At 49.3% G+C, this 14,167-nt stretch overlaps 1 protein-coding gene across 13 annotated transcripts; it reads left to right on the top strand.

Annotated features, from left to right (window-relative positions):
* Positions 1–14,123, top strand: Slc4a9 (solute carrier family 4 member 9). Of its 13 annotated transcripts, none has more exons than XM_074076864.1 (22): positions 1–306; positions 577–733; positions 1,004–1,112; positions 1,883–1,938; positions 2,074–2,231; positions 2,509–2,596; positions 3,153–3,307; positions 3,594–3,710; positions 3,879–4,053; positions 4,225–4,358; positions 4,522–4,784; positions 5,617–5,675; positions 5,933–6,121; positions 6,247–6,360; positions 7,536–7,697; positions 7,831–8,009; positions 8,856–8,928; positions 10,435–10,503; positions 10,739–10,912; positions 11,468–11,623; positions 11,991–12,089; positions 13,561–14,123. In XM_074076864.1, the coding sequence occupies exons 1-21, from the start codon at positions 89–91 to the stop codon at positions 12,042–12,044; spliced, it is 2,859 nt and encodes a 952-aa protein (XP_073932965.1). In that variant the 5' UTR covers positions 1–88; the 3' UTR covers positions 12,045–12,089; positions 13,561–14,123. The 13 variants fall into 13 exon arrangements, 12 of the variants coding, with proteins under 12 accessions (XP_073932965.1, XP_073932966.1, XP_073932969.1 ...); XM_074076865.1 differs by having other exon boundaries at positions 577–737; positions 999–1,112; positions 11,522–11,623; XM_074076867.1 differs by having other exon boundaries at positions 3–306; positions 577–737; positions 999–1,112; positions 6,089–6,121.
* The last annotated feature ends 44 nt before the right edge of the window (positions 14,124–14,167 follow it).

Below are 14,167 nucleotides of genomic sequence, written 5' to 3'. Positions count from 1 at the left end.
CTGTGGTGACCAGTGCATTATAAATGCAGCCAGTCAGAGGGCCCTAGGACTGCACTGCTCCTGTGATTTTTGTGCAAGCCTCACCAAGATGAAGCTGCCAGGCCAGGAGGAATTTGAAGCCTCCAGTGCTTGTGAAAATATTCCTACAGGGGAGATGGACAGCAGCCTTGTCCCTGACCCCAACCCTGGTGGCCCCTCAGACACAGACAGCACGGAAGTGGGGGTATTCAAGGACCCTATGCTCTTCATTCAGCTGAATGAGCTGCTGGGCTGGCCCCAAGCACTGGAGTGGCGAGAGACAGGCAGGTGAGTGGGATCTGGCTAGTTCTGTGCAGCCCTTCCCACCCCAAATCAGGATTTTCCTCTCTGTGTTCCACTCTCTATGATACTCAGCCTCCTCTGCAATCTAGTTTTGAGTTTTCTGAGAGCCAATCAGGGGTGGCTGCTGGGATGGGGGCATACTCTGCACCAGTGAGCCAGCACCCCCACTGCCCTACCTTTCCTGACTCTCCTATATCCCTGCTCCTGGACATGGGGGAGATTCTCCCCATAACAATGTTCATCCCATCATCACAGGTGGGTGCTGTTTGAGGAGAAGCTGGAAGTGGGTGCAGGCCGGTGGAGTGCCCCCCATGTGCCTACCCTGGCACTGCCCAGTCTCCAGAAGCTCCGCAGTCTGCTGGCTGAGGGCCTTGTACTGCTAGACTGTCCAGCTCAGAGCTTCCTAGAACTTGTGGGTAGGCTGGGAAACTTTGCAGGGATTTTCCCCATTTCCCATTGGATTTTCCCCAAAGTCTTAGAACTTTCCAGAGCCCACCCCATCCCATCCCATCCTAGGGATTGTCCATTTCTGTTGCAGGATAGAGATGGAAAAAGCAGAGTGAAGGAGAAAGTTCATTGCCCCCTGCATTTCCTCAGACTCCCAGAACGGAAAAAGGGATGAGTGGTGGGGCAGGGAGCTCTCAGGATGGAATTTGAGCCCCACATCTGTTCTCCAGAGCAGGTGGTCAGGGTGGAGTCATTGAGCCCAGAGCTGAGAGGGCAACTTCAGGCCTTGCTGCTGCAGAGACCACAGCACAACATCCGGACTACAGGCATCAGGCCCTGCTGGGGTGAGAGTTTCCTCCTAGGGCCCAGGATCAAGACACTGGGGCAGAAGCATCCCAGATGTTCTCTGTACCTTTCTGAGCCAGGAATGGCCTAGGTTTGGCTCAGACCTCAGCCCAGGATTGATGGGCAAGAGGAACCTGGTGGTAATGGTGAGAGAAGAAAAATGGCAGGGTTAAGAGTATAACAGACAGAACCTTGTGAAGGGTGAAGGTATGTATTTGGTGGGCACTGTGTGAGGAGCTTTACATGCAGTATCTCATTTAATCTTCATAGTCACTGTGGAAGATTATACAATTATCTCCAATTTACTGGTGAGGTAATGGAGGCTCAGAGAGGGAGAAAGGGTGCTTCAGTTCTCATAGCTTGTCAGTAGCAAAGCTGGTCTGGGTGGCCCTGCTAGATCTTCCCCCAAAACCTGTGCTTTTTTTTTTTTCCCTGGTGATACTGGAGTTTGAACTCATGCTTGCTAAGCAGATGCTCTGCCACTGAGTCATGCCCCAGCCCTTTTTAAGTTATTTTTCAGATAGGGGTCTCCCATTTTTCCCTGGAGCCAATCTTGAACTGGAATCCTCCTACCTATGCCTACCTAGCTGGAATCACAGGTGTAGGCCAACACCTGGCTTATGGGAGTCTTAACTTTTTACCTGGGCTGGTCTCAAACTTTGCTCCTCCTGATCCCCACTTCCCAAATAGCTAGGATTGTAGATGTGAGCCACAGAGCCTGGCCTTCAAAACCTTGTGCTTTTAACCACTGCACACTTCTGTTTTGCAGGATTCACCGATTTAAGAAAGGCATCTCATGATGAGGACACTCCCCTGAAGGAACAGGTTTGTGGCCCTTCCTTGGGGACAGCTGGGAGAGGGGTTAGGAACTTATAAAGGCCTACCTTACACTGGGCTAATCAGTTGAGATCTTGCCAACGTCACCTTCCCCAAATAATCTCTCACACTCTGGTCACCCAGCATCAGAACGCCCTGAGACTGAAGTTGCCTCCTGGGGTAGAGGCAGCAGCCGTGCTGGCAGGAGAGCTGGGCTTCCTGGCACAGCCTCTGGGGGCTTTTGTGAGACTTCGGAATCCGGTGGTGTTGGGACCCCTTACTGAGGTGCCCCTCCCCAGCAGGTGAAGCTACTGAGTGGGAGTGAGGGCCCTGGCTGAGGAGGGATCTGGGGAGGGGAGAAGGCCCAGTTCCCTGAGCAGGTGTGGGGGATGGTGCCCAGGGGCCTTTGAGGTGGGAGGGGTCAGGTTTGCAGAGAAAGTGTGCACCTGAGTGTATGTACAGGGCAGGTAGAGAGGTCAGAGCTGAGTGTCCGCAGGTCAGAGGCTGCCCATCAGTGGGCAGGGCTACATTATAGGGAGGCAGCTTCTGATCTTCTCTGAGGCCTGGTTCCCTCTTCAGGTTTTTCTGCCTCCTCCTGGGCCCCCCCACTAGGGGAAGGGGCTACCATGAGATGGGTCGAGCAGTAGCTGTCCTCCTCAGTGACCCGGTGAGTTTGGCAGGTGTTTGTGGACATGTGCACAAAGGCTCATGTGAATGTGTGTATGGACTCTGTGTGACCAAGTACAACAAGACAGAGAATAGTTTTGTGTTCATAACATGGGGACTGAAATTTCCATGGCTACCAATGTAACCCCATTAGTGGCCTAGTGCAGGCACACTGTAGGCACTTAATATTCATGGGATGAATGAATACAGGTATGCATGAAAGAATGCATTAAAGCCAGGCGCCGGTGGCTCACGCCTGTAATCCTAGCTACTCAGGAGGCAGAGATCAGGAGGATCTTGATTCGAAGCCAAGCCCGGGCAAAATGTTCTGCAAGACCCTATCTCGAAAAACCCTTCACAATAATAGGGCTGGTGGAGTAGATCAAAGTGAAGCCCTGAGTTTAAGCCCCAGTACCGCAAAAAAAAAAAAAAAAAAAGAATGCATCGACTTGTCTGCCTGTGACCTGTGTGTGTCCAGTTTTGATAAACATACAAATGACAATGAATGTTAGAGTCTAAATTTGCATTTACTGTCCACTTTGTGCCCCTAAACCCAGCAATTCCAGTGGTCAGTTCGACGGGCCAGCAACCTTCATGACCTTCTGGCAGCTCTGGATACCTTCCTAGAGGAGGTGACGGTGCTCCCTCCAGGTCGGTGGGACCCGACAGTCCGGATTCCCCCGCCCAAATGCCTGCCCTCTCAGCACAAAAGGTACCTGGGGGCCATCATCCCATACAGATCTTTCCCCACCGGCAGTGGGTCTGGAGCCACTATTGAGGAGGAACTTGGTTCTATCATCAGCCGGATTTGGAGTTCTACTCTACTGCTCTCACTCTGAGACCTCAATAAGTACCTTCTCTGGCAGAGTCTGGCATTCACAAAGAGCGAATGTGACCCTGGCCTTCTTGCAGCCGCTAGGGGGCAGGGCGCTACGAGCTCTAGGATCACTTAGACTTGTTGAGATCCTCAGCCAACCTGGGATTCCTCTTCTCCTCAGGCTCCCCTCACAAATGCGGGAGATCAAGGGCCTCTCTCGCCCGCGTGGGGCCCCTGCAGAGGATAGGCACGACCATGGGCCACACGCGACCTGCCCGGAGTTGCAGCGGACAGGCAGGTGAGGCGAGCTAGTGGGAACAAAGGTTGGGGTCCTGTGAAGCGTAGGAGTCATAGGGGTTCCGAAGTGGGCGCTCACTGCGGGAGAGGCTGGCCCAGCCACAGGAAGGTAGCTGGGGTGCGGCTTGAGGTATGGGAATCGAGATCACTGACGACCCACGGGTGGGAGGCTGTTTGGAGGCCTTGTCCAGGACGTACGCCGGAAGGCCACGTGGTACCCCAGCGATTTCTTGGACGCCCTGCACCCCCAGTGTCTCTCAGCTGTGCTCTACATTTACCTGGCCACCGTCACGAATGCCATCACCTTTGGGGGTCTGCTGGGAGATGCCACTGATGGGGCCCAGGTGGGTGGGGCCGGGGGAGGTAGGGTTGAGGGAGGTGAGCCATTACAAGTTTGTTATCCTGCCAGCTGTCTCCTTCTCCTGGGAGTATGGGTGGACTGAGGAGGCTTAGGGGAAGCTTGGGCTCCTGTGATGAGGAAGCCAGAGTCCTGTGATGAGCCCTTCTACTTATAGGGAGTGCTGGAAAGTTTCCTGGGCACAGCTGTGGCTGGAGCCATTTTCTGCCTGATGGCAGGCCAGCCCCTCACCATCCTCAGCAGCACAGGGCCAGTGCTAGTCTTTGAGCGCCTGCTTTTCTCTTTCAGCAGGTAGGAGACATCCCCCATCTACCTAGCCCCTGACTAGTCTCATCCTCAGCCTGGTCCTGGCTGGGTGAAGATGAGAGGGTGGGAGCTATCTCTTTGGCTTGAGGGGTACCTGGTGTGGCTTAGAGGGGGAGGAGACAGCTCTGTATGTCTTTCACCCCCACAGAGATCACAACATGGACTACCTGCCCTTCCGTCTGTGGATAGGCATCTGGGTGGCCACATTTTGCCTGGTGCTGGTGGCCACAGAGGCCAGCGTGCTGGTGCGCTACTTCACCCGCTTCACAGAGGAAGGGTTCTGTGCCCTCATCAGCCTCATCTTCATCTATGATGCTCTGTGCAAAATGCTGAACTTAACCCGTGCCTATCCCATCCAAAGGCCAGGGGCCCCTGCCTATGGCTGCTTCTGCCAATACCCAGGCCCAGGAGGTAGGTGAGGGAAACAAGGACCTTGGCCAAGTGAGGAAGGCTGTGGGAGGACGAAAGGACCCCTCGTTTTCAGGAAAATGCTTATCCAATAAACAGCAGAATCTTTTTCTTCTCTGGTTCTGACTTAGTTGAGAAATAAAACAACAGAAAGTCAACTATTGTCTTTATTTCTGACAACCCTGATAGAAGAACACAGTTATACATATGGATGAATGGGCTTCCTAATGATGAAGCCAAATGTAGACTTACCCACCCAGTCATGGCCACACTGGCCAGGTACTATTTTACTTATCCCAGAGGAGCAGAGCTAAATGCATGCACCAAGTAGGTAGCTTGTTCCTTAAGAGGAAAGGGCAGGGCCAGGTATGCCTAGCTTCATCTCCTAAACTTACCAATCAGATAAATCACAGATCTTCCCCTGGGTGAGAGCAACTCTCCAGGTGGGGAGAGGCTTGGGGTGTTCCACTTGCACATATCTCTCCATGCGGAAGGCAGCACCAGTTTATAACCCATGCCAGACTCTGTGCTAGGCCTCTTCTTGCTCTGGTAGAAACAGATCTGTGAGCCTAGGCATTCAGCTAATGTTTGCTGAGCAACTGCTGTGGCCCGTCCTGTGCTCAGCACCAGGGTCACAGACGGGTAGAGGATTTGAGAGGTGAAGGTGTGGGCAGTGTCCTGAGGAGTGCACACTTGGTTGTAATGGAGTTAGCAGACAGAGAAGTCAGCACTAAGAACTCTCTGCTTCAGATGGACCCATCAGATTACAATCTTGTGAAGCTGCAGACAGCTCTCAGGGAGGGGGCATGCACCTGAATTCTTCTTTGCTTCCCAGAAAATGAATCTCAATGGACAAGGACAAACCTAAAAAACAGAGATGACATCTTAATCATGGTGAGAACCTGCTCCTGGGAAGGCTTGGGAAAGAAGGGTGGCAACCCAAACAGTCGGTGGTTCTCAGCTCTTCCTACCCACTGCTAGGGAAACCTTCATAGGTCACTGAGGCTCAGCTATTTCCTATGGTCAAAGATCTCTCATCCTGGGTCCTTGGGACCTCTGAGGGTCTCCTTTCCCTTGAGGTGGGTTCAAGAGAAGAAGGACACTTACTTTGCTATCCATAGCCCCAGTAGCTTGACCACTCCTCCATATAGGACCTAGGTCTGGTCAATGCATCCTTGCTGCCACCATCTGAGTGCACCCGACAGGGAGGTCGCCCTCGTGGTCCTGGCTGTCATACAGTACCAGACATCGCCTTCTTCTCCCTTCTCCTCTTCCTTACTTCCTTCCTCTTTGCCACCGCCCTCAAGCATGTAAAGAATAGCCGCCTCTTCCCCTCCATGGTGAGTGTGGCCTTTCTGTGGGAGAGATCTGCTCTTGGCCTTGAGTCCTGTCTGTGAATTGGAAAGGATGTGGAAGGAGGGGGATGGCAGGTCTAGACCCGACTAAGTGTCCACTGTGTGGCCAGGTGCGAAAGGTGTTCAGCGACTTTTCCTCAGTCCTGGCTATTCTGCTGGGCTGTGGCCTTGATGCCTTCCTGGGTCTAGCTACACCGAAGCTCCTGGTGCCCAGAGAGTTCAAGGTGAGAGCTGGGGGTTGGGAGATGGGGGACAGGGGGAGAAGGTGCATAAATCCTATACTTACCTTTCTCTGAGTTTCTTTCCTCACTCATAAAATAGAAATAATAATAATAATGGCCTCACGGAGTTACTGAGATTAAATGAGGTATTGCAACAGACACAGAAGTGAATACAGAATACTGTACACAGTGACTATTATTATAGGGTAAGGGTTAGGAGAATGTGTTCTGGATAGTCAGCCTTGGGTTGAATTCCAGTCCTGCCACTTCCTACCTGTGCATTAGGCAACTTATCGAATATTTCTGAGCCTCAATTTCTTAATCTATAGTAAATAGCAATAGTTCCTACCATATAGGTTGTTTTGAGGTTTACAGGATATCATAGTGTATAACACTTATCACAGTGCCTGGCACAAACCAAATCCTCAGTAAACGTTAGTCACTGTTGTTATGGGTTTTCCCTACTCGTGCCACAGCTCTGCCCACTTCATTATTCTCCACTCTCTTTTTCCCACTCCTTATTACCTGCTCTGCTCCAGTAAAGCTGGAGCTCCCTCCCAAGGGTGTGACAAGGCTTTGCACTGATTACTAGGTTTATCTGCTAGCTTCCCTCAGGACAGAAGAGGAGGGGTCTCCATCTGGAGTGGCCTCAGGTGCTCAAAATCCTATGCAGCAACCCAGGGGCTCCCCTCCCTCCAACAGACGCTTATAATCAAAGCAGACGCAGACACACCTAGCCCTGCCCCACCCCTGCCCCAGATCAAGGCAGGCCTGAACCTGAGCTGCCCCACCCTGGATGGGGGGTATGCCGAAGTAGGAAGACTTTATAAGCTACCAAGAAGTGTGGGCAGGCCACATCTGCCAGCTCTTCTTCTAGGGAGGTAGGGACCCTGAGAACCACTGTCCAGAACCTTTGGCTCCAGCCAGGCTGGGACACCTCCTTCTGCTCTCTTTTAAGGCACTGGGATGCTTTGTAGCAGTACAACACACACACACACACACACAGAGAAAGAGAGAGAGAGAGAGAGAGAGAGAGAGAGAGAGAGAGAGAGCGCTTCCACCAAGCATTCAGGGCCTTGGGGAGGGAGGTGGGTTGTGGAAGAGTGCCAAGGATGGGGCGTGCAGATGAGGTGCTCTTGCGAGACCCTCTCCAACCTGCCCATGGAATGCCTCCCCAGCCTACACTGCCTGGGCGTGACTGGTTGGTGTCACCTTTTGGAGCTAACCCCTGGTGGTTAAGTGTGGCAGCTGCCCTGCCTGCCCTGCTGCTATCTATTCTCATCTTCATGGACCAGCAGATAACAGCAGTCATCCTCAACCGTGCAGAATATAGACTGCAGGTAAGGTCTTAGACCAAGGGATGGAAACTCTAGGGTGGGGTCTAGGCTGTCCCTTGTCCATCCAAGAGGAGAAGAGGAGAGAGGGCCCAGGCCTGGGATAGCTGCATCTTCAGCCTTCACCCGTTCCCTGCAGAAAGGAGGTGGCTTCCACCTGGACCTGTTCTGTGTGGCTGTGTTGATGCTGCTCACATCAGTACTTGGGCTGCCCTGGTATGTCTCAGCCACTGTCATTTCCCTGGCCCACATGGACAGTCTTCGGAGAGAGAGCAGAGCCTGTGTCCCTGGGGAAGCCCCCAGTTTCCTCGGCATTAGGTAAGGCTGGAGTGAAAAGTGGGCAGCAAGGTGGTTATGGGATATATGACAGAGTTGTTTGGGCACCTTGAATTCAAAGCTTGTGCCTCATAAGCATTGCAGTGGGATACGTGGGTGGGTTCTGAGCTCTGAGGTGGGCAAGTCAGATCTCCTCTCCTCCTTCAGCCATGGGGGCAGGGCGGGGCCTCAAGAGGAGTATCATTGATTCAAGGTGGAGGCAGTTAGGGCTGGAGCTGAGAGTGAGATGCCACCTAATAGTTCCCACTCAGGCTGGGCACTGGTGGCTCATGCCTGTAATCCTAGCTACTCAGAAGGCAAGAGATGAGGAGGATTGCAGTTCAAAGCCAGCCAGGACAAATAGCTCGTGAAAACCTATCTTGAAAAAATCCACTACAAAAAGAAGGGCTGGTGGAGTAGCTCAAGGTGCAGGTCATGAGTTCAAACCCCAGTACTACACATATACACACAAAAGTCCCCATTGCAAAAACAATTCTGTAATGGTTAGAAACATAATCTAAAATATAAGGAATTAAAATGATAAATTGTGAAATGTAAATGCTTATGGCAGCATAAAAAACACTAATTTTCCATCAAAAAACATCAAAGAACAAATATGAACTTAAACCAATGGAGAGGCCTGGGGCCCTCATGTCCAAGGGTTCTGCCCTTACCTTTCCATTAGTTTTTCACACCAAGCTGAGGCCTCCTTCCTATCTTGTAACCTATTGGGGGGATCCATCTGGCTTTCTGATTTTCTCTGACTGCCAGTGTCTGTATTTCTGTACTGGTGCCTGAGTGCCCCAGGAGCTATCCCAGATCCCAGCTAATTCCTCCTTTTCCCCACAGGGAACAGAGGGTGACGGGCCTGATGGTGTTCATCCTTACAGGCATCTCTATATTCTTGGCACCTGTACTCAAGGTACCTCTGTTAGACAGGCTGGGATCAGGATCAGTGCAGTAATAATAATAATACATACAGCAAAAACTGGCACCAGTTTAACCCTTACTGTGTGCCAGACTCTGTATTTTCTTTATACATGGTCTTCTTTAATCCTCATATTAACCCTGAGAGGCATACATACTTTGCAAATGAGAAATCTTAAGTCTAAAGAGGTAAAGTAACTGCAAGAACCCACCAAGGAAGCTAGTTTCTCAGATCTAAAGACCCAAACTTTTATCCAGTAGGCTTTCTGTTCAGTGGAGTAGGGTGTGGGTGTACCACCAATTCCTTAGGCTCCAAGTGCTACCCTTGCTCCAGCCTCCCAACAAGCCTGAGATTGAGAGTATGATAAACATACCACAGAAAAACATTGAGGTGAAAACCCTTTACTTCTCTTTCACTAGAGCTTTATAGACCATCTCTTGTGTATCACACTCTGTGAGGTACCAGGGAGAAGTGGGCACAGTGGAATACTGAAAAGGAACATGAGACCAAGATCCTACCAGCAACACACACACAAGCAAAACTTTAGTAACAAATGATAGCAGAGTCAACAAGCCAAGACAGCAAAGAAGTCAAGGAGGGTGTGGAGAATGTCAGACAAGAGTCACTGGCAGGAGGACAAGAGACATGAGGTTAGGCAAGGGAAAGGTCATGGAGTCTGGGTAAGAGTGATGCCATAGAGAACCAGATGGACTGGATCAGCTACTTACTAATTAGGTGACTCTCATAAACCATATAACGAGCACTGTTCCAGGTACTGGGAATATAATAGTGATCAAAAGAGATCATGTCTCTATCCTTGAGTCTGGTGACAGATTTTTTAAAAAAGCAACAAGGTAACTTCAGATAGTGATAACTTCTATGAAAAATAAAAGAGGATAAGGTGATTAAGAGTGCCAGAGGATACATTAGATTAGGTGGCCACTAAAGGCCCTTCTAGAAAGGGTGTCATGTAGCATGAGTGATTAGAACAAACTAACCATGTGGAAATTTGGGAAAGGGCATTTTAGGTGGGGAGAATAGAAAAATAAAAGGCTCTGCAAAGGGTAGAAACAAACTTGGGCATATTAATGAAGGAAAGGGGGACAGTAAACTAGAAACATACAGAACCAAGGGGAATGTGATAGGCAACATTGGGCATGGTGGATCATGCTTGTAATCCCAGCACTTGAGAGGCTAAGGGAGGAGGATCTTGAGTTTGAGGTCAGCCTGGGCTACATAGTGAGACTGTCTAAAAAAAAAAAAAAATTAGAGAGGTATACCAAGCAACTTAGTCTCTCAATTTTCCATCTGTAAAATGTAGACAATAATAGCTTTTATTTCATTTCATGTGATTGATGGGAGAATTCAATGTGATCAGGCATGCAAAATGGGAAAGGAAAGGCCAGGGCAGGCTCGGACACTAGAGGCTGGGGTTGGAGCCTAAGGTGGTGTATCTGGGCAGCTAAAGATAAGCTCTTTGCTCCTCTCCACTTCTACCAGTTCATCCCAATGCCTGTGCTCTATGGCATCTTCCTGTACATGGGGGTGGCAGCACTTAGCAGCATCCAGGTGAGCCCATTAAAATCACCTAGCCACCTCTTTCTTCCTGCCCATTTGCCAAATCCCCTCCTATCCCATCTTCTTGCCTTTCCTGAGTACAGAGACCCTGCTGCCACACTCTGGACGGGGAGGCCAAGGGAGCCTTCTCTTCCCCCTTCCCATGCTAGGCAGGCATAACTACAGTGACACCCTCTAGACTACCTAAATGCCCTGCCCTGTTTTCCATTTCCTCTCATCCTCCAAGTTCATGAAGAGAGTGCAGCTATTATTGATGCCAGCAAAACACCAGCCAGACTTGCTGCTCTTGCGGCATGTGTCCCTGAACAGAGTCCACATCTTCACAGCCATCCAGCTTGCCTGCCTAGGTCTGCTTTGGATAATCAAGTCTACCCCTGCAGCCATCATCTTTCCTCTCATGGTGACTTGGGGGCAAGGTTGGGTGGTCCTGGGAGGTTCTGGGAGACTCTGAGCCCTCTCTCCTGGGAAGGTGGACACAGCCTCCTCAAGAGTAACTCTTTCCTCTCACTTGCCCTGGCTCTTCCTGGTTAAAAATTCTAACACACAGAAAGATGGCTGAGGAATTCTTACTGATGGGCTAGTCCTGTGATACTTGATTTACCTCCTTGGGCTTATCTATAAACCCAGAAAGAAAACTGAGGTTCTCGGTAGGGCAGTGCTGACACTTCTGTTACTCAGTGAGGGATAACAGAGAGGAGAAAGTTAAGAGCCATTGGCTTTGCAGTAGGACCAATCTGGTTACCACATCCCAGGTGTGACCTTTGGGAAGTTAGTAATCTTTTGGGGCCTCCATATTCTTCCATGTACAATGGGAATAATTATTGTATCCATTTTGTAGGAATGTGTTAGCATTCAGTAATGATTCTCAATGCCTGCCACAAAGGAAGTACTAGATAAAAATTACAATGTTCAGCTGCTGTGGCTGACAGTTCTGGACTTGTTTCTATTTCTGCAGTTGCTGGGCCTGGTGGGGGTCCGAAAGGCACTGGAATGGGTCTTTTCACCACAGGAACTCCTCTGGTTGGATGAGCTCATGCCAGAGGAGGAAAGGAATATCACTGAAAAGGGGCAGGAGCCAGAACACTCGTTCAGTGGAAGTGACAGTGAAGATGTGAGCTCCAGGCTGGGTCCTCCCAGGGGAGTGGGGCAGGAGTTGGGAGAGTGCCTTTGTCCAGGATCTGTCCCTAAAGTCTAATGTCTCCACTAAACCTGAAGATCTGATCACTTCCCTTAGCTCTACATTGACATAGGCAGAATGGAGGGGTAAGGGAGATGTTTGTTCATAGGCAAGGGTCCTGCTTTATGAGCCTATGGTGGTAGAGAAGACTAGGGACACAGCTCTGTCAGATGTCCTTCTCAACCCCGATCTTTGTTTTGTTTTGCTGTGGGTTTATATCCTGTTTCTGGGTCTCTTCCTTTAGACTTCTCAAATCTCTGTGTGCCTATTCCCAACCCATCTTGTGATCTCTTTTCTATAGTCTGAGCTGATGTATCAGCCAAAGGCTCCAGAAATCAACATCTCTGTGAATTAGCTGGAGTAGCAGTGTATGAGTGGAGACCCCAGAAAACAGCATGAGGTGAGGATGTGAGACAAATTAAATGTTCCTGGTGTTGAGGATGGTGAGATGTGGATCAGACTTTGGAAACCTCCCATTTACTGACCAGTCCCTCATCAACCCTAGAGTTGGAGAAGCAAAAAGATTCCCTCCCTCCCCCAAGGCTTACACCTATAATATTAGCTACTTTGGGAGGCTGAGATCGGAAGGATCTCAGTTTGAAGCCACTCCAGGCAAATGATTTGTGAGACCCCCATCTCTAGAATAACCAGAGCAAAATGGACTGGAAGTATAACTCAAGCAGTAGTGCACCTGCTTTTGCAAGCACCAAGTCCTCAGTTCAATCCCCAGTCACACCAAAAAAACAAAAAACAAAAACCAAAAAACCAAAAAAAATCCCGAGGGGTTTTGAAACAGAACAGGGTACCCTGCTTGACTCTCTGCAATTCTGAAGTCTGGCAGTGGAGGGAGCTCAAGTTCACACCAAAAAAGATGGGAGAGGCAGAGAATGGGAGGAAGGGGTGAGATGATGACAAAAGAAGGACAAAAGGGAGGATAAAGCCCATGCTCCTTTTCCTTGCCCAGGTGGCTTCTCCCTTAGGCTGGTACGAACCACACTTCAGACAAGTGGCGGAATTCTCTTATCCCTTGCCCTCTCCTCCTTTCATTTTATTCATCCATCTATATTTTCTGAGGCATATCAAACATCTCTATCAGAGGATCTAGGTGCTAGAGATAGAGTGCTGAGTAAGGCAGCCATTGTCCCTTACCTCAAGAAGCTTAAACTTGGGCTGGTGGAGTGATCAAGTGGTAAGAACACCTGCCGAGCAAGCATGAGGCCCTGAGTTCAAACCCCAGTGCCACAAAAAAAAAAAAAAAAAAAAAAAAAAGAAGCAGCTTAAATTCCAGTGGGAGAATAGGCAGCTGTTAGTGGGCCAGTGCTTGATAAGGGAAGCCCAGGTTGAGGAAACTAAAAAACCTCTAACTCCTTGGAGGGTGGTAAAGGTGGGTGGTGGGAGTAGGGAAGGCTTCTAACAAAAATCTGAAGAATGAATACAAGCTGGCCAGGACAAGATGGATGGGAGATGTTCTATGGAGAAGCCACAGCATGTGCAAGAACCTGGAACCATGTGCCCTTGATTATGACCTCTTGTTTGTAACACAGAACACCTTTCTTTCCATACCTCCACAAACCCAAGAGCACCCACCACTAGCAATGGAATTTTAAAATTTGAGACAGGGTCTCAGTCTGCAGCCTAGGTGGGACTTGAAATTGTGATCCTCCTGCTTCAGCCTTCTGAACACTAGGATTTTAGGCATGTACCATTACACTTGGCTCTGCAATGAAAAACTGGGGGGGGGGTGTAAGAGAGAAAGGGCAAGAAGAAGATCTGGACTTTCCATACTCTCTAGCACTTCTTTTATCCTGTTCTTTGCCTATTGTGTCCCTGAGCACTTGCTCTGGCCTCACCGTGTCTTCTCTTATTCACAGGTTTTCTACTCAGGAAGTCAGGACATCGTAGGCTCTTAACTGCCTGATGCTGTCGGCTGGGGACCTGGAAAAATGGAACATGTCTGAAGGCTGGTCAAGACCTTAGTCACCTCCTGAGCTAGGGGTGGAAAGTGGCAGGGAGCAAGCAGGTGTTTAGGAAAGGCAAGTGAGCCAAAGGGATTGACCAGGCTCCATTCACTTATTCTCTATACATTAAAGGGACCTGAGGCAAGGAGCCCATCCCATTTTTAACTGTCTGTCTTCACAAATTCCCTTTTATAGAATCATCTTTTCTACTTGCAAAAGGGAGAAAAAGTCCCTCTCAGAATAAGTGTTTCTTTATTTGAAACAGTTTTTTACATATATAAAAATAATCTCTATTACTGCTTTATTGATCATAAAAGTAAATGAAGTTACTGGAAAATACTGAAATGTTACAGAAATGTATAATTTTAAATGGAATCATATTAGAAATAACCACTGTTCACATTTTAGTGTATGTTTTTCAGATTTATTTCAATGGATACATTAATATTTTTATTAAAATGGAAATTGTGCATGTAGGTTTGCAACATATTTGTCACTCAGTGTTCATTGGATACTTTCC

The sequence above is a fragment of the Castor canadensis genome, chromosome 6 (assembly GCF_047511655.1).
Source record: "Castor canadensis chromosome 6, mCasCan1.hap1v2, whole genome shotgun sequence".
In the NCBI taxonomy this organism is placed as follows: Eukaryota; Metazoa; Chordata; class Mammalia; order Rodentia; family Castoridae; genus Castor; species Castor canadensis.
Note: the sequence above shows the minus strand (reverse complement) of the source record. Positions and strands in the feature narration are given on the sequence as shown.